Here is a 26410-nt window from a genome sequence, read left to right on the forward strand (position 1 = left end):
TAGAATAATGAATATTCTATATTTATCCAGTTAGATTATAACCAACTATACTTTTCTAGAAAAAAAAATCCTAGTAAGCTTTATACTAAATATATACCCAACTCAAGCTATCAAGTTTGAATTTGAAGAATAAGATGATTAATGGTAGAGTTCTGTATTATTCGTACTATAGCGTTGAAGGATCTAGACTAGGCTGCTTCTTACCTTTAACGCTATTCCTCTCATTATCGCTTATGCTAAGATTATCTCTCTCGCTCGTTGCAATGACTTCTCCAGCTTTGTATATTCGCTCTGTCTCTAATTCCGTTAGTTCCACTTCGCTACCATACCCGTTTTCCGCTATCGCACCCTCCATATACACCGGGCCTTTGGGCCGGCCCTTTCGCCAGTTTGAGGAGATTTGGGCACTATTGACGTCACAGTGTTGTTCCGCGTTACTACGATGGAAACCTTTGGTTGAGCGGGAGAAGGGTGGCGTGCGGGAACTGCCTTGGCCACTGTCGGTGGCGATGCGGTGGATCTTGCGGAGAAGGGGACGGAGCGAGAGGCACGAGATGATCATGATAGAGATGGTATATTCGGCCATGGCAAGAACGTCTTCATCGACCCAGGAAATTAGCTTTCAGAGTTCTATAATATGAAACCTTGCATTACTTACACATGGGCAGGTTATTCACTACAAGATCCTGCACGGCAAAGCGTACAAGACTAGACGTGATAGTCAAGCTACCAAGCATGAACATGCATAGCAAACCCGCCTTCTCGCGCCGATATCTGAAGTTCAGGCTCTTGATGACTGGAAGTGGCAAGAAGAATACTGTCATCGAACATCAGTGTTGATAGCAAAGTGTCTGGGTGTATTCTCACTGAAAATCTCGGAGATGATGTTGAGGGACCAAGTAAGCTGGCCCAGTGGCTTTGCGCTGAAAGCAGAGCAAGCATCCGGCTTGTCTGACCAGTTGATAGCTATGTCAGTGCCACACCAAAACGTAATGGCGACATAGGCTGTGATAGCTGCAACTATCACAAAACATACCACTGCCCATAGCCCTTTGCGCATCTTAGGTGACGTCGCCGGAATGATGCGTATATAGAATGCCAGCATGCTGAATTTAGGGATGAATAGTCCGCCGTCAAATAAGTACATTGTGGCGTGTCGGAGCTGCTCGTAGCTTTAGCACTTTGTGTGTTTTAGGAATGAACTACAAGCAGGAGAACACGCACTCTGCGAACATGTTCCGAAGGTGAGATGAAGTTACTCATTTCATTTGCTCTGTATGTCGCAGTGTCGCAAGCAATCAACGCAGTGCAGTTCACGACGGCGAGGCCAAGCCACATGTCGGCTACGAACATTGACGTCGTCTTATTTTGAATGTGCACCCCAAACCGACAACCGGCAAGCATGATACTCGTCACATACAAACACCACTCAATGACCTTCACAGCATTAGACACAGAAACAGGTATGTGCTCGATATATGCGACATAGTTGGATTAAACGTACCATAACACTGGTCGGGTCGATCGACATGACTGACAGGAGCCAGTTTGGGGTTTCTTGTTTCGATCAGGTGTTCATCAACGGGCCACTTCCACCTGGAGGAGTGGTAACAAGTGGATATTTGTAGACTCCGTAGGATCAAGTGCAGGACGCATGATTGGTAGCCGTATAGCACATATATACGTTGGTGGTGCTGAAGAGTGAGCCATTTAGGGAGCATCGCTTTCCGGTCTCGGTACCCGCTTCCCCAGGCCGCAGTGGTGGCATTCCATGCAGACCTACTAATAACCTAGTGTTTCGCTTCTCCGACGGTAGGTGTAGGCAACGACCGTGCTTCTGGCTGGGCTTGAAAGCTGATTGGAGGGCAGGCAATAGAGTTTGTGGGCTACGCCATACTAACTAGGAGCTATCCTACCCCAAGCACGCAAGCGCGCCCAATTATAGTGGATTGCGACGCTTGCTAGTAGCCTGGCTGCTGTCATTTGCAAGAGGCCCTACTTTCACGAGTTAAGGCACTCCAGCGGTTCCCAGCCCCTGAGACAGACGGGCATGCCAAGGCGGATAGCAAGGTCGAGGCCTGGAAGTCAGGGTTTAGCATTCAAGGTTCCTGACTCGAGGTTCAGGACATGGGATTCAGGCTCAGATTTCGGCATGATTGCCCCTAGCTGCATGGCGATCTTGAATTCGCCTCCTATAGCATGGGGCAAGACTACCTCGCTACCAAAGCCACAAGGTGCCCGCTCGGGTGCATGCCCAATGCTAGTAGAGTCATGCAATGCATGACATCTGACGTGTACCTGGTAATGATAGCCTCTAGATCAAGAAAAGACAATACCAAGGTTTCTAATCAGACGCACGCCACGCCAAGTATCCAAGCCCTTGGCCTGTGGACAGCTAAGTGCAACAAGGCCCCAAGCTGCTCCAGGGTGCTGTCGCGAACCCAACAAGCATTTGAATTCAGTATTTGGGGCTATATGCTGTGTTCTGTGATGAAGAATAATCCTCATATCTCTTCGCAATGCCAGCTACCTCCGTTCTATTCGCTCGTCCTTCTCTTCTTGTTCTGTCCTTGCCATGCCTTGTTCGATGCGTTGCAGCCGTCCAGTTTCCTTTGCAAATTCAATCATAGCCCTGACCACATCGACGTCTAACTTCCATCGCTCTTTCTGTGTGAGGACTGAGCTTGTGGAGCTTAGATATCGCTGTTTATGGGGTTGACTCGATAAACATCTACGAACGTCCGAGAAGAAGTTCTTAAGTACAGATTTTCGGGACCAATAGGATAATCCGGGGGTTTTATCTAAATTTGTTCGCGAGGAAACACTTTCACGAGTATTCCTTCTAAAAAGATAAGCAACCTTTTGTCTTCTGAGATCATACCTGTGTGTGCAAAGGATGTCAAGTGATGGAATCAAGACGACGAGGATCAATGCAATGCCCGGAGTCAAACTAGGCTCCAATCTCAAGGCAGGTAAAATACCGGGCTACTTGTGCCAAATCTAACAATTGTACTTGACTGCCCTGGGTCGGGATGATAGTGGCCACAATTCTCGTCCTCAGAAGATGGGGACAGAAACGCGAGGCTTATTGACAAGCGGAATAAACCATGGCAGAGATATAGCCGAAACCAGCAGTATAGTCGTAAGCAATCGTATGAATGTCTACATCAAATTCGGCACACTGATGCCTCATATCGTAACGAAACATCCCACGATAGCAGATAAGTCGCAACCATCATCCTGCATAGACATTGCTATTCATCATGGACTGAGGCCACTATGCATTGTGCTTAACGCGGTCTGCAATGAATCGCAAGACGGCCATGTACAACTAATACTAGGATTTGAACACGACCCTTTGCGCAACAACAAGATATGTGCAGTGATAGGTACTAATGCGGAGGCAAAACTGCCTTGTTCTAGTTTTCTAGCTAAGCCGCGAATTTAGCCGCGAATTCCCTAATCATCGCGCGACATAGCTCGCACGATTTCCAACCATCGCCCTCTGTAAGGTGGTAGGAGCGGTGAGGACAGAGCACGCTTAATGTCTCTGGCATGGATCCTTGTACCGCTGTCTCAGTCACTGAAGGCTCTGGAGGTGGTAGTGGGGTTTCAGGTTCTGCAGTTTTGCCCTTCTTTTTCTTTTTCTTCTTGCCACCACCCCATATCGAACTCGATCCCCATTCGCCCCAATCATCTTTCTCTTCGACTGCCTCTGGTCCAGCTACTGGCTCAGAATCGATTACAAGTTCGGGCTCTGGAATGGGCTCTTCTGGTGGAGGTTCTGAAATCATTACAGCGACGCCTTTCTTCTGCTTACTCTTCTTCACCAAAACAGCGGTCGCGCCCCAGTCACCCCAGCCGTCGTTTGCGTTCTCCTCTACGGGTAGGGAAGGTGCAGGCTCGATCAGAAGCTCTGGCTCTGGCGCTGGCGACGGTAGTTCGTCGATCCTAAGCCCCTTTTTTCCGCTCTTCTTCTTCATTTTTTTCCCAGTCGTCATCGCAGCACACCATACACCCCAAGGATCGTCTTTTTTCTCTTGTATTTTGCTGAGTCCCACCAATGGATCAACCGCCAGCTCCTCGACAGGTTCCGGTTCTGCTTCGGGAGGAAGAGGGGTCAGTATTCTCAGGGCTTCTGGTCCCGGTTCAGGTAGTTGAGGTTCCTCATCTCTAGTTTCACCTTTTGCTTTCTTCTTCTTTGATCTCTTGATTGTGGTTTCCGCAAATCCCCACGGATCTTCTTCCTTGACAGGTTCCGGTTCGAGGACTGGTTCTGGCACTGACTCGATTGCTGGCTCAGGCTCTAGCAGATGCTCCCCCACTACGCCTTTTTGCTTTTTCTTCTTGTTCTTGTCAGTATTGCTGAACGAGAACGACCATGGGTCATATTCCTCTTTATTTTCTGGTTCAGGAGCTAGTGCAGGATCTAGTTCCCTAAGAGACTCGAAAGACATCTTACGACTCACTATGCGCGAGGCTGTCGGGTGCTTGCCGTCGCAGCGAGGGAAACAATGTGCTTGTCCAGCTGTATCCTTGACTCTGTCAAGCACTGCATCAGCCCTCTCCTCATTCACGCAATGGCCTTCCCACTTTTGTAGTACATGAGTAAGCTTCTCAGTAAATGTCTCCAGAAGGTGACAAGTCATGAACTTGTGCAGCGCACCATCACCCACACTGTTGATATAGACTTTGCGTGTAAAGTACGCGTAGTCGAGGTCGAATTGTTCTTTGACTCGATCCTGCAAGTACTCATGAAACCAGGACCAAGCCATCTTTGGAAACCATGTGCACTTCTTCGTAGTGTCTAGAACTTCATCGAGTGCCATGAGACTACCATGTGTTCTGATCTGCTCTTTTGCGAGGCCTTCAAGGTCCGGTAGTTCGTACATGGTAGCAATAGCAAATACCAAGAGGGCTTGTTTGAACTTGATATGCGTCATTGAGGCTGCGTCATCGCTTTTTGTTTCGAGTGTTTGATATGTGCCGGTGTAAAGGTAGTGAACAAGCGTGTGCCCTGTAGCTGCACTCACTCCCTGGAGGTGAAGTGTTCCTCCAGCATCAGTAGTTGACCACTTCGGCGAACGTAGAAGGTGTTTTGGTACGCAATAGGTGGCAAGCCCTGGGCCGCAATCAATGACAACGGGGGCACAAGCGTAAGGGCTACCGATTATTAGACAAGAGTTTCAGATTCTGAGGAGAGTTAGGCCTCAACCTACGATATCATAGACTCGTCCATTTCCGGCTCTGTTCTTGTGTCTTTTGCTGCTTCACTGCCCACGCTCGTGCTGGGTGTGGCTGGGGGATTGTCTACTACAACAACCTCTTCTCCTGCATGGACGTTGTTCTCGGTGGGCTGATCGAGGAACATGGATGTCTCGATTTCACATGATGCAGTAATTGCAGGCTTGCAGAGAAAGCTAGATCGCTTCTTCTTTGGCATTTCGTGGAAGTAGTAGATAATGCAATACTATGCGAGACAAAATGAAAATGTGGAGACTGGTTGATGCCGGCGAGTATGTCCTCAATAGTCATGGTAGTGGCACCATCATCTTCAGGCAACAATTCTGAACACATGCTCGGCACGACGCTAACCCCCAGCAGCAGTGGCCATTCAGCACCCGCCACGAAGCTCGTACAACATCGCAACCCTATACTCGACGCCACATTATGCGATAAGCCATAGGCAGCTCCAATGAAAGTGCAGAAATTTACGATGATGCAAGGAATGACAAGCTACAAGACATCATCGGGATGGTCATTTTCCATCATGGCTTTTGGGACAAGGATGCAATTTCTTCATACACCGACGGGACGATCGACAAGGCTACTAATGTCTTATCCTAACGAAGATCTCTCCTTGACTTTGGTCAGCGATTGTAGAGGATGCATGTAATTCCTCTGATGCTTGATCGTTGTAGATGCTATAACTAGAATACCTACCTGTGGCACGGATCTCAACGTCACTGTCCATGCGTTCCGAACGGCATTGATTCCAATCAGAGGTGGGGTCGACTTGGCGTACTGTGCTTGCAGCTTGATCAGGGTCAAACTCACCACACCTATAGTATAAATGTCGCCGTTTACACGTTATCTAGTGGATTTTTGCTCATGGAAATTGCGCTTCACGTGACTGGCATGCCGATCATCGTCTCTTCCTATTGAGTAACCGATGCTGATACTTCTGACGCTCATGCCCATGCTCATGCTGTTGCTGACTGCTATTGATGCGGATGGCGGCTCACTGCGATTGGCTGGAAACTCTACCGAGGACAGCTGCGCAGTGGTTCTGAACCGCCCACCTTCCAAAAATATCTTAGCGTAACAAGTCAGCTACAGGATAACCAATATGATTGGTCAATCTTCAATGTTATTCTAACTGGACTTTTGGAATGCTTGCGGGGGTGAAGCCACAATCGCTAATGACTGTATGTGTACGCATATGAGAGGTCAACATCTTGGAGAGGTGGGCGGGGACAAGTGACGGAGACGGCAGGTCGAGAGCAGGTGAGCCACCAGGCCGGATGCCAATGGCTACCGCCATCCAAGCCAAGAGCCGCTGTTGTGTAATGAAACGATTAAAGTCAACCTGCGCCCAGTGATTGTAGTATACTAAACTTCCCCAGCTAACCAAGCATACACTAGCTGACATATTATGCTTTCTTCTTTAAGCCTTTCTGAGCTCGGCCGCTAGTCGCTGGCCCAAACACGCATTTTCACTTTCGCGTATCCAGTGTACCGCCAATTTGGATTTTCCGCTCGCTGCCAATCGAGAGTACGTTAACGCATGAAGTACGGCTCTATTTATATCCTACAAGACATCGAGGGTAAGGGTAAAGGGCTTGTCGCAACCAAGAATATCGCCAAAGGTACCCGAATCATTTCGGAACGTCCGGTAGTCACAACACTAGAGGGACAAAGGAGCGAGGAGTGGCTAAAGAAACATATATCTGGATAGGTTGAGTCCCTCGATGAATATGAACGACAATCATTCCTCTCCCTGCACGATATGTATCCCTACTAAGAAGACGTTAAGCCGTTTTTTAGTATTATTCGAACGAACGCCCTTCCTATTGAGGAAAACGGCACTGCGGGTGGAATCTTCCTCGAAGCCTGTCGCATCAACCATTGCTGCAATAATAATGTACAAAAGCATTGGAATAAACGTATTGGGCGGCACACTGTGCATCCTTTAAGGGACATCGTCGAGAGTGAGGATATTACGATATACTACCTGGGTCTCGACGGTATCCGTGATGTTCACCGCCAAAAGCTGCAGGACAAGCTTGGGTTCTTGTGTGCATGCTGTGTTTGCTCCTTGCCAGCAGAGGAGAGCGAGGAAAATGATCAACGCTTGAAGAGGATTCAATACCTGGATGACCCCGTTGGCCGCGAATGCATGGCAATGAAATTTTCCGAACGAGTCCTTCGCTATGTGGACGAACGCATCCAACTTCATGATAGACAAGGACCAGATGATGCTGGTTTACCGAGGGCATATCTCGATGCTGCTCAGATCGCTATCGCCAATGGTGACCTTGCGAGAGGACGAATATTTGCGGAAAGAGCAGTAGAGGCATGGCGCATAGCTTCCGGTCCCGACAGCAGCGAGGTGATCGAGTACGCGGCATTAGCACGAAACCCCGCTACGTTTTCGCTCTATGGTTTATCAATGAAATGGAAGAAGTCATTGGAAGATGTTCCTTCGCAGTTTCATTCTACAGACTTCGAGCACTGGCTTTGGAGAAGAGATAAACCAAAAGAGATACACCAATCGGGACAATTGACAAGTCTTCGCAATTAAACATTTTTTCCTAAATTCTCCAGGGCTTCATCGAGACACTAAAGACCCCTATCAACCCATGCGTCATTGGTGCTTCCTAGGAGAAATTACCAATTCCATCACGCTCCATCATTTAGAGCTGGAGCTTGCGGACATCAACGACAAAAGAATATCTCTACACTTCAATACGATTGGTCGAGGCAGTGAACTTGATATAGCGAGTGTTCAAAACGGGTGTACCGTCGCAGTTCTGTATGCGGAACGCCACACGTTTACATACGGAGACACCGGCATCAAACCCCAAGACCCACAAATGCTGAAGGTATACAAAACTCATCCCCATACCCAATACTCTTTCACGTACACTGACGTGATCGAACATCACAAAGATCTTTCCAATAGCGTTGGATAAGTTGTTGGAACTAAGTGACCGGATTCAACAGTGCTCAGGTGCCATGAACCAGATCAAAATGTGCCATGGGTGCGACAAGAAGACCATATTAATGAATCGATGTGGAAAATGCTCTTTGTTTTGGTACTGCGACTATGTAAGACCACCATCTCCCGAGAACATTAAGAAAAGCCTGACATCTTCTTGCTAAGCCTGCCAAAAGACTGGGTGGGTTGAGAGGACCCATAAGACAGATTGTAGAATTTTGAGAGATCCTGATCTACGTGGGTTCATCACCCTGGAATGGGGAAAGCTTGTTAGCCGTACAAACTTTCCTCTTGATGTCAGCAAAACTGCCTAGGCTGGGCTTGGACAACAAAATCTCAGTTGTCTTATCTTGCTTCGAATAGCATCTTGATAGAGAGCGATGGATGATGTTGCATTGATGAGAGCATTACTCCCTGTACAAAAAATGCGTTTATTGTAGCATTGCATTTATAAAACAATATCAACTGTTGGATTTTATTAGCTACGCTGCGGCAATTATATCGAGTGCAGATAAAGCAATAGCTATTTGGGTCACACAACCGAGGTTTCTTAACTTCAAGCTAGCTCTGCCTCAATAACGCTTTCTACAGAGTGGGTTGGCCTCCAGATGTTGAGTACCTTTAATCCCGCACTCTCCACCAGCGCCTGCCACTCAGCCTCCGTCCTCTCCTTCGCACCAAGGCAAGCCATCATCGTGATATCGGACGTTGTCACACGAGCGAGCGGCTTCGCAGAGCTAACCAAACTTTCGTGAATGAGAAGCTTCGAGTATCCGGGTTCCATAGCTTCCGCAAGGTGAGAAAGGATCTGCTTCGCCTGTGTGTCTTCCCAGTCGTGCAGCACGTTGTGCATAAAGTAGACACGGGCACCTTTCACGGGCTGTGGTTCAAAAAAGTCATGAGGGTGGATGGAGATGGTGTCGTCAATAGTCAACTCCTTGAGAATATTGGGCAGGTCTTGGAGCACTAGACTGCCCTCCGGGATGTCAGGGTGTCGCAGATGGAATTTGGTGAGGTCGTGGCCCTTACTGCCACCGACATCAACGACTAGGGGCCGGTCAGACTTGGAATCTTTCACAAGTGTCTCAGTTGGGTAAATCTCAACCCAGGGCGTTAGGTTATGCTTGGAGTGGCTCTCCATGGCATCATTGAATTCTCTTGCGGCAATAGGGTTCGCGCTAAGAGATTGGAACAGATTTTCATCTGAGCCTCTCATGAACTGCCAGTTGCAGTCGTTGGGGTTATTAGGGACCTTATATCCCGTCTTCTTGAGATAGGCTGGTAAAGTCCTGAACATGGGAGAATTTACGAAGCCATAAAATTCACCATAGACGTTGGCGAGGGCCTGATCCTCAACGAGAGCGCATACCCACGGTGTAGGCTTATAGCTGTCCTCGGCGGTCTCGATGACAAGATTCTGTCCAGAAATTTGCCGAATCATGCGTCCTGCATTGTCGTCAGAATGCTCGCCATGCGTTAAGCAGAGTAGAGATGTAACATACGGATCAGCACTACATCGACACCTGTTAATTCGGCCAGTTCCGTGCAAGTCTTCTCCCCGCCTCCTGTCTTGATCCATTTACTGAAGACACCCGCATCAATCAACGTCTTGATGCATGCATTGGTGGCTGGGTTGACCCAACAGTGTTGCCAAACAATGTCCCACGGCTTATGCACTTTGCTTAAGGCCAGGGTCAGCGCCTCCATAGCACGGACGCGCTCTGCTTCGTTAACGAAGGAATTCGCGTCGAGGCCCTCTAGGGCTCCGATAAGTTGGTCTGCGGATGCCATGTTGGAAATGGACATTAACTTTCGGGAAAAGATGCACGAACAACGGAAACCACACGCGGTAAAGTATTTAATAAAGGATAATGTTTTCATCTGCCGTGAAATTCTGGCCATATTTACCGGTTGACGAAAGGGTTTCTAGTACTATAGAAGTTAGTAAATTTCTTGTAATAGATAAGCGCGTACTAAGATCCATTTTTATTCTACGTGCTGTTCCTGATAGGTAATCTGTCCTTAACGACTCTATGTAACCTGTATGGCGAAACATGTACGGTATCATTTGGTCACGCGGTTACTCGATAGAGTAATTCGTCACGAATTACATTGTAAAAGCGGCAAGATTCAATTCTATGCGAGTTGAATTAGTTAGCACTAATCAATTGACCACACGGTATCGGGAATGTGAGGAAGCCTTTTATGTATACGTTATAGAACATTTTAGATCAAGTATTGATAATGATATAGTAAAACCAAAATCTTTTGGCACTATAGTTAAGAACAACGTTAGTGAATTAATGATTATCTCAAAAATCATTTGCTATTAGTAATATTCGAAATAAGAAATCTAATTCCTTACACAAAGATGGCTGATAGTAGTTGATCAGTAGTAGCACAGATATACGTCGCCATGCGATTCGCTAAACTTGTTGATCCTCAGCTGGATATTCCAAAATCTTAGTTGATGATAGTTAGAGATAATGGAATAAGCTTACTGTTACGTGATTATGTGTACGGATACCCCGCATTTTCCTCCATAGGCGTGATAGTGCATCCGCCGCAAAGTACTGCATCTTCAACTGGTACGGCACGCAGAACACGCACATCAGCCACGACCAGATAGCCACCAATATGCAGTACATTACGGACAAGTGCTGGGCGCGGGGCTCGTCTGCCGGGTTTTTATAAGTGTAGCGCGGCTTGCGCCTGCATCGGGGTTCTATGGAGTTTGGCTTGCTGATGGGTGTTCACCCGTGGTTGTAGGTATGGCGGCCTCGCAAGCACGTACAGCGACAACGGGCTTTCGCTGGACGGTTATGCTGTCTCTTCGCATGCGAAGTGTCCAGACACTTCGACTGTGAAAGAGTGCAAGGCTAGACAGGAGGTGTAGCCCTACTGCATATTTCTGATCAACGCAAGAAAAGCTGGTGAGAGTGCCGGTGTCGTGGCTTAGTCGAGCCTTGCCACTGTCTCGCCTTATATCAAACAGAAACAACTGGGTGCCTAGAGCTCGGGCCTGAAGGTTGTAGGTCCTAGAAGGCAACAGCACATAGGAAGTCTAGCAGGCATCTGCCATAACTCACTGACACTCACTATATAAGACAGCCCACCTTATCACTTAGAATAGAGATTCTGTCCAGCGGCGGAAAGGACAGCGGCGACTGGTCAATTGGCGGACCAGAAGACGCAAGAACACTGTGCTTTGGAAGACACTCCCGCGAATAGATGGGATTGGGTGGTGTGACAACACCATAAACCCCGGGCCCCATCCGTCCGCATGCCCCATGGGAGGATTTTAGATAGGACGTTAAACCTGAACAAACAGAAAAACCTAGAATAGAGAAGATTAGAGCACTACCCTAACTCTACTAACAGGATTAAGAGAAGAGAGCTCTAATTAGAGAAGAATGGTCACGCGGATATGATCAAAACTAGCAGTATATCATGTTTATTCAATATTCCTTTCTTCTCTAGCAGCTCTAGCCGTGGGGACAGCAAAAAACGTAACAGATATTTTTGGATCCGTCGGATTGACAGGAGCCGTCTACGCAATGGGATAGGGAGGCATCGCGTGCAGCGGCTGCGCACCAAGTGTTAGAAACGTTGCACTTATCCGTCACTGCACCAGGCTGGTTACATCCCTAGCAATACCAATCAGTAAAAGGCAAAGTTTGTATGAGTCTAGTTGCGTACATCGCCAGTACAAGTCTGAATATCTTTACAACCATCCAATCCAGCAACTTGTGTCACGAGGAGAAGTACAGTGGCGATAGGAAATATAAACATTTTAGATGACGATATAAGAGTAATAAGTAAAGAAGACGATTTGAATACAGTTATAATCAAGTAGAGTAGTTGATATTTATATACGACTCGGTAAAAGAGAGTTCGTACTTTAGACGGGAAATTTAATCTGTTTCGCACATGGATCATGTCTCCGCTCACATAAGCTCACTCAGCTTATCAAAACTAACAGTGCTAGTCAAAGTCAGTTTAACATTGGAAATCAAGTCTTTCAACTCAGAATTATCGAATGTCTTGATATTGAACATAGTCGGTGCTGAAGCTGTCACGGTTTTGAGTGTTGTTGATAAGTTAATTCCTGATCCAATTCCTCGTTTCTCTTGCCCTCGGCACAATAAACGGTCAGGCTTCCATGTAATATGGGCCATGGACGGGGAAGGTTGAAAGGGCTGGGAGAAGTATCGCTTTAAGCACCTCCCAGGCAGTAGATTGGGCATCAGCTCAAGCTGACGTGCCTACAAATCGTGGCGTCCAGCTGTGGGCAGGCATTCCTCAGAACCCTAGATCCGGCTAGCTCCAATGAGTATCTATCGCGCAACCTAGGATAAGAATTGCGTCCCAGACATATTCCTGGCCTTAGAGCTACGTGGCGGTGTCGATTCGCGGCGCTCAGTACAGCTGCGTGTCATTGCTGTTTTGATCATCATATGTATTTGGTCGTTCTAATAAATCACAGAATCTTTTTCACACAACTGAATGTTTGAAGACGGACACCAGAGTAACTGTTAAGAACTAAACACTAGCTTCCTCCTGGAAATCAGCTTGTTCGCCACGGTCACGATAATCTCGCGTTTAGCATCCTTGTCCTTACCCTCTCCTTCTCTTGGTGCCGTCTCGAAAGTATTCCAAACTTCAATGTACTTATGATCGCTGTCCTTGGTGGTGTAGATTGCATGAAATGCTTCCGCCATGCGATCACGCGTTTTCATAGCTAGAAAATCATCCAACGTGACGCCCTTGCCGTGCTGATTCATCGCATAGCGATGATAGGCCGAAAACTGCACGCAATATAGTACCAGAGCAGCCAAACCTGCCGCCAACGCCGTCGCGACGCTCGAGCCGCTAACTAGGCTGCATTTCTCAAATGGCACATTGCCAGGCCGGTCTTTGATGACCCGGTCGCCAGGGAAGATGAAGTCGACATGCGAGGCCCGAGTCCAGCGCCAGGCGGTGCCCCATGCTGTCGCGGCACCGATCTTGAAGCGTGTTGGGTTGGCAGCTGGATGACTCCCATCGGCGTCGGTAGCCTGGTCATTGGCGGAGCAGAAGAGGAGAATGTTTTTCTTAGCTGCTTCGTCCAGAGCAAGTTCAAGCTTCTTGATGTCGGCCTCATTGTCAACCGTCTTCTCAATTGTCCACGACATAGAGATGATGTCTACGCCTCGGTCGATAGCTGCACGCACGGCCTTTGGAAAGGGAACTAGTTAATCGATGCAATGGAATACTCTTACGGGCGTTGAACATACCTTCTCTGCGCTCTTAGCCGTGATTTGCCTTTTCCCTTGCTCTTTGGCCTTATACTCATCGAGGCGAAGAACGTAAAGCTGGACCTTGGGGCAAACTCTGCAGATCAAGCTCGCCATAACGGTACCATGAAAGCCACTAGTTGCCCAGTATGGCGCGTTGAGATTGTTCTGGTTGCGAAAGCTGCGGCCTCCAATCACTTTGTCAACTACAGATTGTTCGTTGATATCCAATCCATCGTCGATGAGAGCTACCATGACTGGCCTTGGCTCGACGCCATTCAAGCGCGAAGTATCCAGATCGACGTTCTGAATAAAGGTTGCGAAATCATCCATGCATGTCAGCCACTTGTGTTGATCCTTATGTTGCTCCTGTGCGGCTGTCAGTCCCTCTCCCAATTCCGTCTTCTTCAAAGGCAATGCATCTCGCTGGACTTTGATTGTGGGTGGGAGTGGTTCTTGATTCTTAGAATCTTTGGATTGTTTGCATTCTACGCTTTCGATGAGCAGGCTTCTGTTATGTTTCAGTCTTGCGCAAAATGCATCCAAGTTTCGTTTCTCTCTCGCTCGTGTCTCCAAACCCTGCATACTAGTCAACGTTTAAGCCTTTGTAATCTCGGAAAATGCGCACCTGAGTCGCATAAAGCACAACTGTGTCAAGCTTTTTGAGTTGGTTGAGGCCCTCTGACTCACTCCAGCTGCGCAGGACAGCATTGTTTCCGCCCCAGTAGAGGTTGACTTGACTGACACTCGGGGCAGCTTTCACTATGACCTCGGAGCTGAGATCGGTTCTCTGCCAATCCCAAACCTTGAGCACTTCAATTCCTTGGAGAGCTCTTTCAATGGTCTCATCACTGTGAGACGGCTCCTCACTATCGTCAATGTACAGATTGAATATTCGCTTTACGCCCTTGCTACGAAGCCAGTCAAAAATTACCGTGTAGTCATCCCGACCTTTGCCTGTATCCTTGGCAGTAGACCTTGAGAGAAACTTGGAAACCGCAGCTGCAGGTTTATCTACTCGGATATTCGGAAGCAACACATATTTGAGGGTATCTTCAAAGATGACGTAATTCATCTTTTGCAGCCTCTGCAATGAAACCAGGGGGGGTCCATCAGCCAATGACCAGTATAATTCCTTTTCTGTTGCGTCTTTAGTCTAATCGAATGCTCGCCTCTGCTAATGGACTTACCTTGGACTGGTCCATAGAGAAATGAAACAATACTTTCGTGATCTTCTTGGGTTCCCATATAATACAGCTTCAAAAAGTCTCGAATTGCATTTGCCGTCACCTCTGTGACCACTTCCTTATGCTTCGGTGTCTTGTTAGTGCCAGGGGCCGGCGCCTTGGCCAGAGCAGGCGACATCGACACAGATACTTTCCCACCTGGCTTAGTTTCATCCAGATGGGCAACTTTTGGGATGGCCGTGTCAAGTCGTGTAGGCTGGCGTTGAATTCCTCGCATTGGAAGATCCTGGTGCTCAAGCGCTGGGTCCCTATGTCTGCCCTGTGGGTGCTCCTTGGAGCGACTAAGCTCGTACGTCGGGACTGGACGGACCTGATCTGGAACTTTTGGCATCTGCTGCCCTCCCGGTACACTTTTATAACTTTCTTTCGTGTTTCGGCTGCTGGTTGCTGTCTTGTCGCTCGTCTTGTTGCCGCTGCGTTCTTCTTTTGTGTCTTTGGTCCCAGCTTCAGCTTTCTTTGCTGCTTGTCTTGTCTTCTCGTGGTATCGATACACCGAGAGCCGACACGGATCGACGTCGGCGCCCACGTTGACGTTCAGAGCAGCGTCGCAAGCGTTTACTAGTGCGCGCACGACTTCCATTTGCGATTCTGTGCAGCGTTCCCACTCGACGGCAATGTGAAGCGGGGTTTTGAACTCGTTGTTCTGGGCTTCCAGCGTCTTAGAATCGCGAACTCGTTTGATGAGCTTGAGGGCAATTCTGCGCGCGTATTTATGCTTGCTGAGCATGGCTTTGTGAAGACAATTGTTATTCTTTGAGTCCTGCAGCGCCAGAACGACATCAATATTCCCCTCAGCGTTGTAGGCATCGCACATGTACTCCACGAGTTTGGTGATGCCGCCTATGATGGCCGCCTGCAACGGCGTGGTGCCAGCACCGTCCGTTTCTTCCATGAGGTGACAATGCTGCTTAATCACATGTTCCACGAGCGGCTTCAGCGCACTCGCGCTGTCTTTTCCTGCCTCTACAATCATATGCAAGAGGTTCCTCGGATTGTGATCGTTTGTCCTTTGGTCAAGGTAGTTGTATTCGTCTGGCTTGCTGGTGATGGCTTCGATGTTCAGCCTGCCCTCCCTAAAGCCAGCGATGATGCGCTCGAATTGGAGTTTGATGTTTTGTTCATGCTCTTCTTCATCCTCGCTTCCCGACTCACTGGAGTACCCCTCGTTGTCAGTCTCGCTTTCGGCAGCCTTATCAATATCATGTTTCTTCGCTATCTTCCATTCGTCAGGGTCTTGTAGGCGTGTGCTTTCCATGAAGGGCAGAATACAGCCTGGGATCAACAAAGTTTTGTTGCCCTACCAGCAAGCAGATAGAATAGGTTGGGAAATGGGCGCATGCACAGCTTGGCTCTAGCAGGCTGCAGGCGAAACGACTGCCAAAATTGTGCTTACTACGCTTTAGCGGCGGGGCAATGCTCGAAAGGGGGCATGGCTGGTGTGACAGGCCTCATGACTTGGAAATGGCCCCCAACACAGCGCAGCTTCCTATGTTAATACGGTTATATTACAACATATGGGTACACCTGGAAAAACAATTTTATTCCTTCCCAAGGGAGTCTTGGCCTTCATAAGCATCTTGACGCGACTATGGCAGAAGTTTCCAACAGCGAACCCGTACAAACAGAAGAGAAGTACGAGGATGACGACTACGACGTTTTTGACATCATGCTGAATCCTGGCGGCGACGAAGGCAGCTCATTTCGCACCAGAAACGATCCATCGGCGCCTTACCAACGTACTAATGTTACCGAGCGTAAAGGAGCACTGGACATCCGCTGCACCTGTCTGGACGTGATTCACGGCCTCGTGAGCCCCGACGCCGACGAATTTGCGACACTCATTGTTCTCAACTTCAGGTTCGACAGCCGCAAGACAGCAAGACGCATTTTGGCTGTGAACATCACTCTCCAGTTTGCACCTGAGAAGGCCGGTGACCCTGAGCCCGAAGTGTTCCAGATCGCACCCTACGATAATATGGTTATGGTTCAGACGACACAGACAGAAGGAAAGACAACCATGGCGGGCGTCAGCGTGGGGGCACCTCCGCTTGTTGGTGTGGAGTTGGGGGCGGAATTGGGCTGGGAACGCAGTGTCACCCGAGAAACCACGGATGCGACAAGAGTGATTGGCTCGATTGATCTTTTGGGAAGGACGTATGGGAACGCGGACAGCGCATCTTGGTCACTTATCGAGAATAGTACTACCAAGACCGGCGTACCGTCAACGATGCGTACGGCAATCCTGTTAAAAAGGCAGGACGAGAAACCGTTTCGCTGCGATTTCAAGATAGAAGCCAAGGTTGATGCTAAAAGTTCTATGGAGAGAAGCTTTCAAAAGATGTTTGGAGGACGACCCAAAGATGATCTTCTGCTCTTCGATCCACAGCTGCCTCCCACCAACAAATTGCAGACGTACGATCTCACCGCACTTGGATCTGTGGACCTAGGCAGTCTCGCAGGCATAACTTTCCAAACCGTGCTGGACTCTGCAGTAAAGCATATTTAGGATATTTTTATGCACAGATGCGACATAAATGCCAGGTATGACTTTGCCGAAGTTTTCAAAGGTTGCATAGATATGTTGGCTATATCAAACGATGTTTTCTCAGTCCTGTTCATCAAGTAGTAGGAGGGTTTGGGTATCTTGTTTCAATGACGATCATGCACATTTATGTTATAGTTTCGACTATAAGCATATGTGACATGATTTTTATCTGGTTAACTATTAACAGCACTGGGATAACTACATTGAATACGAATAGCCGCAGCTACTCCTATATACCACTTATATGATGTAATGATCCCCGTGGAAATTCGGGGCCAAACATTCAAGCTTTGTCCAATCGAAAGCAGGCCAGAGATCTTGAATCGATGTATCGAGTATGCATCGTATTGAAAGCGGGGTGCGTTGACGGCTGTGTCAGCAGCCACACGGCTTGCGGTGTCAGCAGTAACTAAGTTGAGAGATGCCGGCAGGTGCAGAGTAATAACCGCTACACTACAAAGCCACCACCCACTAGATAATGACTCCATGCCCTCTTTACGTATCCAAAGTGGGCGTAAATGTTGGATTATTGATCGCTTACATGACCACCTTCTCTATTGATCACGAGTCCAAGGTTATTGCCTACAAAGTACCTACCCGCAGCGCAATCCGAAGGGCACGGGTATTATCCGTTGGTCGAATTCGAAGTACTGAAGAGTGCTGTGGCTCTTGAAGGACCAGTTATTTCGGTTTCCCAGGAGTGTGGGTGCTGTCATGTGTATCCTGAACAGGCATCACACGCTGACGAGTTTCCGCCCCCAACGACCCCCGCCTGGGCATAACTGGATGTAGACAAGGCTCCGCCCGTGTGCTGCACGCTGCAAGCATGACCGCTACCAAGTGACAGAAGCTGAGCCTGGAGGCGCACATCAGCCCCTCGCTTCACGCATCGCTGTTGCCCTTTCCAGCACAATCACGCCTGTTGGACCGACTCCCATTCTGCGTGCGGAATTTGGATCGGGAAGAAAATGACCGGCATAGCATCAGACGATAATAACCATTCTTCAGAAACATCATCATCATCATCAACAAGCGACGAGCGCGACACGACTCCTGCTGAAGATGTTGAGCCCGCGCCAGGCACCGATGCCAACGGGCGGCGGAGCAGTGTTGCAGATGTGATCGACCCGGTTGTCGCAGAGGTGGAGGGAAGCAGCGGCGACTATGGGCTTCAGGGCAAGGACGACAGCATGTTTCTGCACGATTTCGAGTAGGTCAATCTTGCGAGGCTGGTGCATGATGGGCGCATATACATGTTCTGACCCAGCAAGCGTTGTCACCATCCACGGTCTCCATGGCCACCGCGAGACAACTTGGCAAGCGTGGGATGAATCGAAACGAGAGACAGTCCGTGGACTGGAGGAATGGAAGTACGATCTGGGCTTCCGTTTGATGAACTATGGTTACGATGCTTTTAAGACGCTCTCGAAAGAGGGTATAACTAAAGAAGCATCAAAGCTGCTGCGTGCCGTTGTAGAGGCAAGGCATGGAAGAGACAAGGTATATACCTTTTTTGGGAAGGGGGGAGGGCGAGCGATGCAGGTGCGCACTTATTGATAATCTGCTTGTAGGATTCATTCCGCCCGATAGTCTTCATGTGCCACGATATCGGAGGCACGATTGTCAAACAAGTAACAAAGGCCCTTTGCACGAAAGTGTCAGCCAAATGACTGTTTCTAGGCTTTGTATCAATCCGTCATGGACCCAGAATATGCCGACATCGCAGAGTCCACCAAATGGATTGTATTCAACCCTTTGTGGCGAGTAAATTTTATGGTCCTTGGCTAACTACCGCGACTTAGATATTCATCGGCTGCCCACACAGATGGCGTAGTGTCTTGGACATGGAAGAGAAGATTGCACGGCTTTTGTACTCGGGTTCAAAGTTACCCGAGGAAAATCCGCTGCTTCATGTCAAAAGCCTAGCAAGGGCCGTCATTGAATGCAATCTGGCTTTCCTAGAATCCAAGGTTCTTCTTAGCGCAAAGATGCACAGCATTCTGTCTACCCTCACGGACCTCAAGCAATGCGTAAGATACTGGACACACGGCATGATCGAACGGTCTTGATCTGACTCTTTGCATTTTCCAGATTTTCACTGAATTCGATGCGACGTTCCGGACTGGGTTTGCATTTGGTCGCGAATTTCCCCAGCCCCATGCGGCTTTAGCCTGCGCAGAGCAAATTTTGAAATTGAAACAAAGTTTTGAAATATTTCAATACCATTCTAAGCTATGTAAGCTTCATCAAAATGGCTTTGCGGGGGAATTATCCTGGTGGTTGAACTAACACTGGTCAGATCAGGACGAGGTGAAGCGAGCAGAAGAGGCTTCGTATATGAATGCCCTCGTGGCACAGGCGCCTCCAGTCCGACCAATCCTTGTTAACCAGTATCAGAGAAACCCTCTGGCCAACAACCAAGAATACATCAGCTGGCGGGAGGGTATCAGTTCCAATGTTTTGATTATCCATGGACAAAGCCTGAGGCCATGGGTTTCTGGATTCCTCTTCGACGAGATGATGCTGCATTCTAGGGATGAAAGAATTTGGACCTACTTCTCATTTGATGAGAGCGATGATCGCTACAAGGATACAAGAGCATTCCTTTTGACCACTGCTGCACAGTGGGTAAGGCTCGACACGGTTCTCAAATCTGACTTTGACTTCCAAAGTGACATGTCTCGCTTTCTGGCCCAGCGCACTCTTAGCGAAAACGACTTGCTTGTCTTATTGAGCAGGATTCGATACTTCTACAGCAGTGGAGAAACGGTATTTGTGCTTGACAATGTAGACGAATGCTCGGACAAGCTTTCCTCGTTCTGGCGTTTGGCAGCCGAAATGTCCGAGTCACGGGAGAAGCGATGGAAATTTCTGATCATGACCAAGTCGATGGACTCGCTCGATGAGTGGCTGAAGGGCTCGCCGACAATTGTACTCGAGGATGAATTCTCACTGGAAGATGTCGATCCCTGTGCTAGGGATGAGATTGACTACACGTTGCATCAGCTCGATGCCAGATACACATCAACACTACCAATCGGTAGATACCGAGACGATCTTTTGAGGAAAGGCGGTAATGATGTTGGTCTGACGAGGCTACTCCTTCATGATATCCAGAACAGTCCATCTTTGGAAGCTCTCACAAATGCCCTGCAAGGGCTTCCGGAAGTGAGTTTGGAGATTCTATTCCGGAAGACCATGGACGCCATACCAGAAGCCAAGCGCAGTTTGGTATTCAGGGCCATTACCTGGCTCGTGTTTGCCTTTCGGCCTCTTAGTATTGGCGAACTGTGCTCAGTACTTGACATGTCCGAACAGACTCAAGATGCAGATGGTATGTGGGCAATGGATGCGCTGATTGGCATCCCAATCTTTGATTTCTCCAATACGCAGGAGATCCGCTTGCAACATGCAGAGCTAAAGAATCTGATTCTTCAGTGTGATAAGGAGGAGTGGTATCATGTCCAAGCGACTGCACACGAAATGATGGCAGAAGACTGCCTTGGGTTCCTTGGTACCACCGGTGCCTGTGATACTTTGAACACACTGTGCGAGGTTCGGCATGGCATTCTGTCAACACCATGTGCCAGACCCCGGGTTGACATAGCCACTTACGCTGTGTGCTATTGGGATCGGCATTACTGTCTTGCATCCAACAAGAGTCGTTTGATAGGGCAGGTGATTGAGTTTTTCAAGAGCAAAGCAGCTTCCCGGAGTTGGCAGATGGTACATTGGTTCATGTCGAATCCGTTTTCTCGGGTGGATCGCACCTATCTTTGCCCACTACCGCTCGTGGCTTCCATGGGCCTTGAGGATGTATATGAGCGATGGATACAAGACAGCAACATGTCGGCAGCCGAGCAAAAGCTGTGGCTTCCGTACGCTGTGGCTGAGGCGGCAAGGAACAAACATGGCGGTTTGGCACTTCACTTGTTAGGGTCGGTGGTGGAGCTGGACAGGGCAACGGCCGAGTACGTGCTCGAAGCAGCTTGCTCCGGGGGAGACGAGGAAGTGCTTGTGAAAGTCGTGTCGCAGATTGGCAAGATGATAGTGCCATCATTCACATGGCCGGCCTTTGTGGTGCGACGAGCGGCATGGAATGGCCATGCCAAGGTTGTGCAGGCCTTGTTGGACGAAGGTGCCGACATCAGTGGCAGCGAGGGAGCGGCGTTTGGGCAATGCTCTCTGTATTTAGCAGCACGCAACGGCCACGTCGAGGTGTTCAAGCTGGTGGCCATGCACGATGCAAGCCTGGTGAAGGCGCGCGACGTGGATAACAATTCGGTACTGAACGTGGCGGCACAGAGGGGAAATGCCGACATGGTCAAACTGCTGCTGGAGAAGGGGGCCGAGGTCAACGCTGACGACGGGATAGCCATCAGCAGTGCGTGTAGCATAGGAGCGCACGCCACGGTACGCGTGCTCCTCGATCACGGGGCGCAGACGGAAACGAGACGCGAGGCGGAAACATGGCCGCCGCTACACATGGCTATCCAAGAAGGGGCGTGGCGGTGCGTGAAAGAGCTGCTGTTGTTCAAGAGCGACGCCAACCACGAATGCACGGGCGGCACGGCGCTGAATGTGGCGGTCAAAGCCAAACGTCTGGACATTATGCAGCTGCTGGTGGAGCACGGGGCGGATGTGAACAAGCAGCACGACAAGCAGACGGCGACGGCTCTGCAGACGGCCGTGGGCGTGGGACAGGCCGAGGGGCGGGCCATGGTGGAGTGGCTGTTGGGCCAGGGCGCCGACGTCAACCTGCGTACCAGCGAGAGCTCGCCGCTGTTTGGGGCGTGCCTGGCAGATGACGCCGACATGGCGCGGCTGCTGCTCGACAAAGGCGCTGTGGTGAATGAAGTGTGCCACGGTGTGTGGACGCCGCTGCATGCCGCGTACCAGAGCGGCGCCGTGACGCGGCTGTTGCTGGACCAAGGCGCGTCGGTGGATGAAGTCGTGGGTGAGGGCGGGCGGTCGCCGCTGTTCCTCGCGGCCGAATGGGGCCAGACGGACGTGGTGGCGGCCCTGGCCGAGCACCATGCCGACATCAATCTGCCCTATCGGCCTGCCGACGTCGATGCCGAAGCCGACATGCTGGCCGGCTTCACGCCGCTGCTCGCTGCTCTCAAGGCCGGCCATGGCGATACGGCCCGCGTGCTGCTCGAGCACGGCGCCGACCCAACCATCAAGCCGGCAAGCGGCATCCATCCATTCCTGTACATCTACACGACCCAGCTGCTGCGCATGGTGCTCGAGTTCCAGCCCGACCTGGGCCTGGCCGACCGCGACAACGACACCGCCCTCAACGCCCTTGTGGAACGCGCCACCGTCCAGCTGGCCGATGTGAAGCTGCTCGTCCATGCCGGCAGCAACGTCAACACCACAAACTCGGCCGGCTGGACGCCACTGCACAAGGCCATTGACAAGGACAAGCTCGACATTGCCCGCTTCCTGCTCAAGCGCGGCGCCAATGTCAACCTCGTCGCCCGCAGCACCGACGCCCCGCTGCATCTGGCCTGCTCCAAGGGCTCTCCCGCCCAAGTCCGCCTCTTGCTCGACGCTGGCGCCAATGTCAACCTCGTCGCCTCCTACTATGGCTCACCCGCCCAGGCCGCCTGTCGCCGCTCCTTGGCAGCCAGTGTGCATCGCGATGAGGCAGAGCCTACTATTCTTGACGTCCTGCAATGCCTCGTTTCCGACACCACGACCACGACCACGACCACTACTACGGTAGATGTCAACGCCATCGGCGGGCTCTACGGGTCGGCCCTTGCCGCCGCTAGCTACTACGCTACTGCCCCAGTCGTGCAGTTCCTGCTCCGTCTCGGCGCAACCACGGACACGCGTGACCAGGCCGGCCGCTACCCCATTCATCTCGCCGCTGTTGGTCCCACTACCGCCAACTTTGCCGCCCTGCGTGATGCCAACGCCAATCTCTACGCACGTGACAACGCCGGTCGCACCCTGGTGCATTTCGCCGTCGTCAGTGGCAACTTGGATCTGCTCCAATGTGTGCTGCAGGCTACCGACGGCCTGCTCCATGAACCCGATACCGACGGGTGGACTCCCCTGCACTACGCCGCCAGGGGCACCTACCACCGCTTCTCTGACCTCACCGATCAGGCCATGCGCGAACAACGCAAGCATGAATTTGTCGCCTTCCTCATCGACCAGGGCGCAAACATCTGCGCCCTCACCCTTGGGCCTGATGGCAAGCAGTCGTCGCCCCTCAAGCTGGCCAACTATCATGGTGCCAAGCAAGAGACCTTGCACCTGTTGACATCCCACAACAATGTCAACGACGACAGCATGGCATGGCATCAAATATCCCACCAGTCAAGAAAAGCCTATGATATATGGCCGTTTTGTTACTGTGATGGTTGTCTATACGTAAGTCCAATCTTGATTCTTCTTTTTCCCTCATTTGCTTCCCACCCGGCCAACTTCATTTTTGTCTTTCCACAAAGATACTCATGCCTAGTCACAGAAGGTCAGTGGCTTCCGCTACAAGTGCAAAGATTGCTATGATTTCGATTTTTGCTACAAGTGCTACGCCAACAGACATGTGCTGCACCCACATCATGAATGGAATACCATGGGCCAGGAGTTTGAAGACGACCCAGATGCTAAGCCCGACGCCGCTAACCAAGACTCGAATACCGATGACGACGACACAGACTCGGATAGTGATGACAGCTCTAGTACCGAGTCTACTACATAGAGACGAAGAAAACAATGAACAAATTTGACGGAATAATCAATGTCCTATATTTACTATCTGTTTGCCTTTCTAACCACACATGCCGAGAACACAAATTTAGTCATCAACTGATCCAAATCATTCTCAGTGGAGTTTAATTGCTGTTGCTCAGTTTCGAAAACACGTACATCCAATCCCAAACATACTACCCATCGTGCATTTGCTAAGATCATTACATGGTTCGACCAGTGAAGAATACAGACTCTATGCAGCACTAAGATATTACCAGGCAAATATTCACAAAACCTTTGGGCTTAGCAAGTCCAATTCCTCTCGCCTTATCTTCGCTTGAATTTTATTCGCTGGATTGGCAATGAAATGCTGCTCGTATTCAATCACAGGTAGTCGACTGGTTCCTGGCTCATAGCGGAAATCATACTTGAGAATATAGAAGGCTATCAAAACCTTTAGCTGGTCCGAGACGAAGAATCGACCTATACATGATCAATTAGAGCCCATGCCTGTGTTGGAAAATAAAATAAAAAAAAAGGTAGGAGGTTGTGAATCCTGCATCTACGTACCTGGACACGCATGTTGGCCATGACCGAATTGGAGGTGCTCCGCCGATGTCGTGACAAAATGGAGCCCGCCTTCTTTGCCCATTTGTTCACCTTGGCGATAAAATCGGTGAAGATCGAAAGTTTCGGGATTAGAGAATGCGCTTGCGCCTCTGGTGTGGTCATCGGAGATTAGGATGAGACCTCCAGCCGGGAGAGTGGTTCCGTCAGAGAGGATGACGGGTTTAGAGACATAGCGTGTCATGGGTGCTATGGAGAATATTTAGCAGAGAACTTCCTTGTATGCTCCATCGCATGGGCCTTTTTTTTTAAAAAAAAAATACATACCTGAAGCTAATGGGTGGACACGTAGCACTTCTCGCAGAAACGAATCCATTAGTCTGAGCTTCTGCAGCGCCGACCTCGTCCACCCATGTCCTGTCAAGACCTCAATGAGCTCACCGCGCAATGGCTGTAAGATTTCCGGTGTGTCGCAAATTTGTAGTAAGCAACGAGTTATTACTTCGGTTGTCGTGTTCATCGCAGCGAGACTAAGCAAAAGTTGTCCGCCGGTAAAATCCAATGGCCTACCTTTAGCTATGTCCAGCATCCAGGCAAAGCAATTGCCCGCAGCATTCTCCGTTGACCTCTCCACCTTATTCTTGCTCTTCTTGCGCTGATTTATTATCTTCTGAGCTTCTGGCTCCAGGAGTTTCCGAGCGTCCTGAACCTGCTTTCGCAATTGTCGACAAGGCGGAAGGATCTGGTACATGAACGCCCGAAGGAAGGGTGGGAAAAAGTTCAGCACGACACCATTTCCAAATATTCGTATCGTATACTCTTTCGATATCGCAAGCCAGTTATCGTTTCTAGCAAGTTGTTCTCCGACAAAAACATGTCCCGACACGCGAGCGGTGATGTCAATCGCAACATCCTTCACTTCGAAGCCCTCCCAGTCGCTCTTCTCTCCCAGCGTATGTTCGACTGCACGCGATGTCTCATGCACAAGAAGCCCGGTCAAAAGACCTAAACTTGGCGTGAGTTTGGCATTGATGACATCCAACATCAATCGATCATCTCTCAGCCCCTCTCGCATGCCTTCAAAGCCCGCGTACTGCGTGGGAAATTCTTTCTTCTGGCCCTTGGAAAGACTGAGGGCAGGGTGGTTACGCAGTTCGTGGGAGAAGCGATTAGGCACGACGATTTTGAAGCCTGCTCCCGAATGCACTTGGAAGCAGCCCGTCGTCATGCGCCGCCCTTCCTGCATGAGAGAGTTGCCATAGCGCAGAAATTCGGGGGGCTTCAATTGTCGTGGAAGACATCTCCAGAGGCCTTTTTCGAGCGAGGCAACGGGTATGTCTGGAAATGGTTGCTGTCCCGATCTGGATAGGACGCAATATAGAATGATGACAGCTATCGCGATGCCAATGCCTGGGCTAAGTTGTAGATGATAGGCGGCAAGGAATGATTCTAATGCCATTATATTCAGGGAGGCGCATTCAGTAAGCAATTGTTTATCAATTGTAGGGTGTTGTAGGGAAGTTTTGACGCCGTAGCTATTTGTGATTTCTGGGTTGTCGTGTTCTGCCGTGTCGAGTCCATGGTATCAATTCATTTATGAAAGGTGAACTCATCACAGACTAATGCAGGAGCTAGAGTTTGCAAAACTACCGGTGAATCGTTAGGTCCATAGGTGATAAGCACCGTCGAATCACCGTACTCGAATAACACTCTCGGATTTTCAAATACCCCAATATCAGTGTTCGTACGATCTTTTTTCAATAACCACAGAGCCCTGAATCGTAAGGATATTAATTAATATAATACAAGAAAGAAGCAGAATACCGCCTTCGGAGTCCGTAATCTT

General features: G+C 49.6%; 12 protein-coding genes across 12 annotated transcripts; 7 read left to right on the forward strand and 5 right to left on the reverse strand.

Annotated features, from left to right (window-relative positions):
* Nucleotides 1-138: 138 nt before the first annotated feature.
* Nucleotides 139-1531, reverse strand: COCVIDRAFT_17918 (hypothetical protein; the record flags this gene model as incomplete). Its single annotated transcript, XM_014698803.1, has 6 exons — nt 139-152; nt 205-597; nt 659-817; nt 868-1162; nt 1225-1437; nt 1505-1531. The coding sequence occupies 6 exons, from the start codon at nt 1529-1531 to the stop codon at nt 139-141; spliced, it is 1101 nt and encodes a 366-aa protein (XP_014554289.1).
* Nucleotides 1532-4607: 3076 nt separating this feature from the next.
* Nucleotides 4608-5018, reverse strand: COCVIDRAFT_82597 (hypothetical protein; the record flags this gene model as incomplete). The annotated part of the gene is made up of 1 exon (XM_014698825.1): nt 4608-5018. A coding segment is annotated over one exon (411 nt), but the record flags the coding sequence as incomplete, so codon positions are not given.
* Nucleotides 5019-6787: 1769 nt separating this feature from the next.
* Nucleotides 6788-8535, forward strand: COCVIDRAFT_39748 (hypothetical protein; the record flags this gene model as incomplete). Its single annotated transcript, XM_014698826.1, has 5 exons — nt 6788-6895; nt 7037-7790; nt 7828-8105; nt 8173-8331; nt 8398-8535. The coding sequence occupies 5 exons, from the start codon at nt 6788-6790 to the stop codon at nt 8533-8535; spliced, it is 1437 nt and encodes a 478-aa protein (XP_014554312.1).
* A 242-nt stretch (nt 8536-8777) lies between these two features.
* COCVIDRAFT_105306 (hypothetical protein) lies at nt 8778-10012 on the reverse strand (the record flags this gene model as incomplete). Its single annotated transcript, XM_014698827.1, has 2 exons — nt 8778-9667; nt 9724-10012. The coding sequence occupies 2 exons, from the start codon at nt 10010-10012 to the stop codon at nt 8778-8780; spliced, it is 1179 nt and encodes a 392-aa protein (XP_014554313.1).
* Nucleotides 10013-12756: 2744 nt separating this feature from the next.
* COCVIDRAFT_105271 (hypothetical protein) lies at nt 12757-15999 on the reverse strand (the record flags this gene model as incomplete). Its single annotated transcript, XM_014698828.1, has 4 exons — nt 12757-13437; nt 13498-14076; nt 14126-14637; nt 14688-15999. The coding sequence occupies 4 exons, from the start codon at nt 15997-15999 to the stop codon at nt 12757-12759; spliced, it is 3084 nt and encodes a 1027-aa protein (XP_014554314.1).
* A 333-nt stretch (nt 16000-16332) lies between these two features.
* Nucleotides 16333-17250, forward strand: COCVIDRAFT_105339 (hypothetical protein; the record flags this gene model as incomplete). Its single annotated transcript, XM_014698829.1, has 1 exon — nt 16333-17250. One exon carries the CDS (start codon nt 16333-16335, stop codon nt 17248-17250), a length of 918 nt encoding a protein of 305 aa, XP_014554315.1.
* A 1007-nt stretch (nt 17251-18257) lies between these two features.
* On the forward strand, nt 18258-18846 carry COCVIDRAFT_105298 (hypothetical protein; the record flags this gene model as incomplete). Its single annotated transcript, XM_014698830.1, has 2 exons — nt 18258-18499; nt 18561-18846. The coding sequence occupies 2 exons, from the start codon at nt 18258-18260 to the stop codon at nt 18844-18846; spliced, it is 528 nt and encodes a 175-aa protein (XP_014554316.1).
* Nucleotides 18847-21414: 2568 nt separating this feature from the next.
* COCVIDRAFT_51124 (hypothetical protein) lies at nt 21415-21729 on the forward strand (the record flags this gene model as incomplete). Its single annotated transcript, XM_014698831.1, has 1 exon — nt 21415-21729. A coding segment is annotated over one exon (315 nt), but the record flags the coding sequence as incomplete, so codon positions are not given.
* A 279-nt stretch (nt 21730-22008) lies between these two features.
* COCVIDRAFT_56660 (hypothetical protein) lies at nt 22009-22848 on the forward strand (the record flags this gene model as incomplete). The annotated part of the gene is made up of 2 exons (XM_014698832.1): nt 22009-22226; nt 22656-22848. Coding segments are annotated over 2 exons (411 nt in total), but the record flags the coding sequence as incomplete, so codon positions are not given.
* Nucleotides 22849-23100: 252 nt separating this feature from the next.
* Nucleotides 23101-23400, forward strand: COCVIDRAFT_61940 (hypothetical protein; the record flags this gene model as incomplete). Its single annotated transcript, XM_014698833.1, has 1 exon — nt 23101-23400. A coding segment is annotated over one exon (300 nt), but the record flags the coding sequence as incomplete, so codon positions are not given.
* A 195-nt stretch (nt 23401-23595) lies between these two features.
* On the forward strand, nt 23596-24007 carry COCVIDRAFT_105202 (hypothetical protein; the record flags this gene model as incomplete). Its single annotated transcript, XM_014698834.1, has 2 exons — nt 23596-23676; nt 23774-24007. 2 exons carry the CDS (start codon nt 23596-23598, stop codon nt 24005-24007), a joined length of 315 nt encoding a protein of 104 aa, XP_014554320.1.
* A 276-nt stretch (nt 24008-24283) lies between these two features.
* COCVIDRAFT_28594 (hypothetical protein) lies at nt 24284-26023 on the reverse strand (the record flags this gene model as incomplete). Its single annotated transcript, XM_014698835.1, has 3 exons — nt 24284-24480; nt 24568-24813; nt 24892-26023. The coding sequence occupies 3 exons, from the start codon at nt 26021-26023 to the stop codon at nt 24284-24286; spliced, it is 1575 nt and encodes a 524-aa protein (XP_014554321.1).
* Nucleotides 26024-26410: the final 387 nt, after the last annotated feature.

Source organism: Bipolaris victoriae (genome assembly GCF_000527765.1).
Source record: "Bipolaris victoriae FI3 unplaced genomic scaffold scaffold_71, whole genome shotgun sequence".
Classification (NCBI taxonomy): Eukaryota; Fungi; Ascomycota; class Dothideomycetes; order Pleosporales; family Pleosporaceae; genus Bipolaris; species Bipolaris victoriae.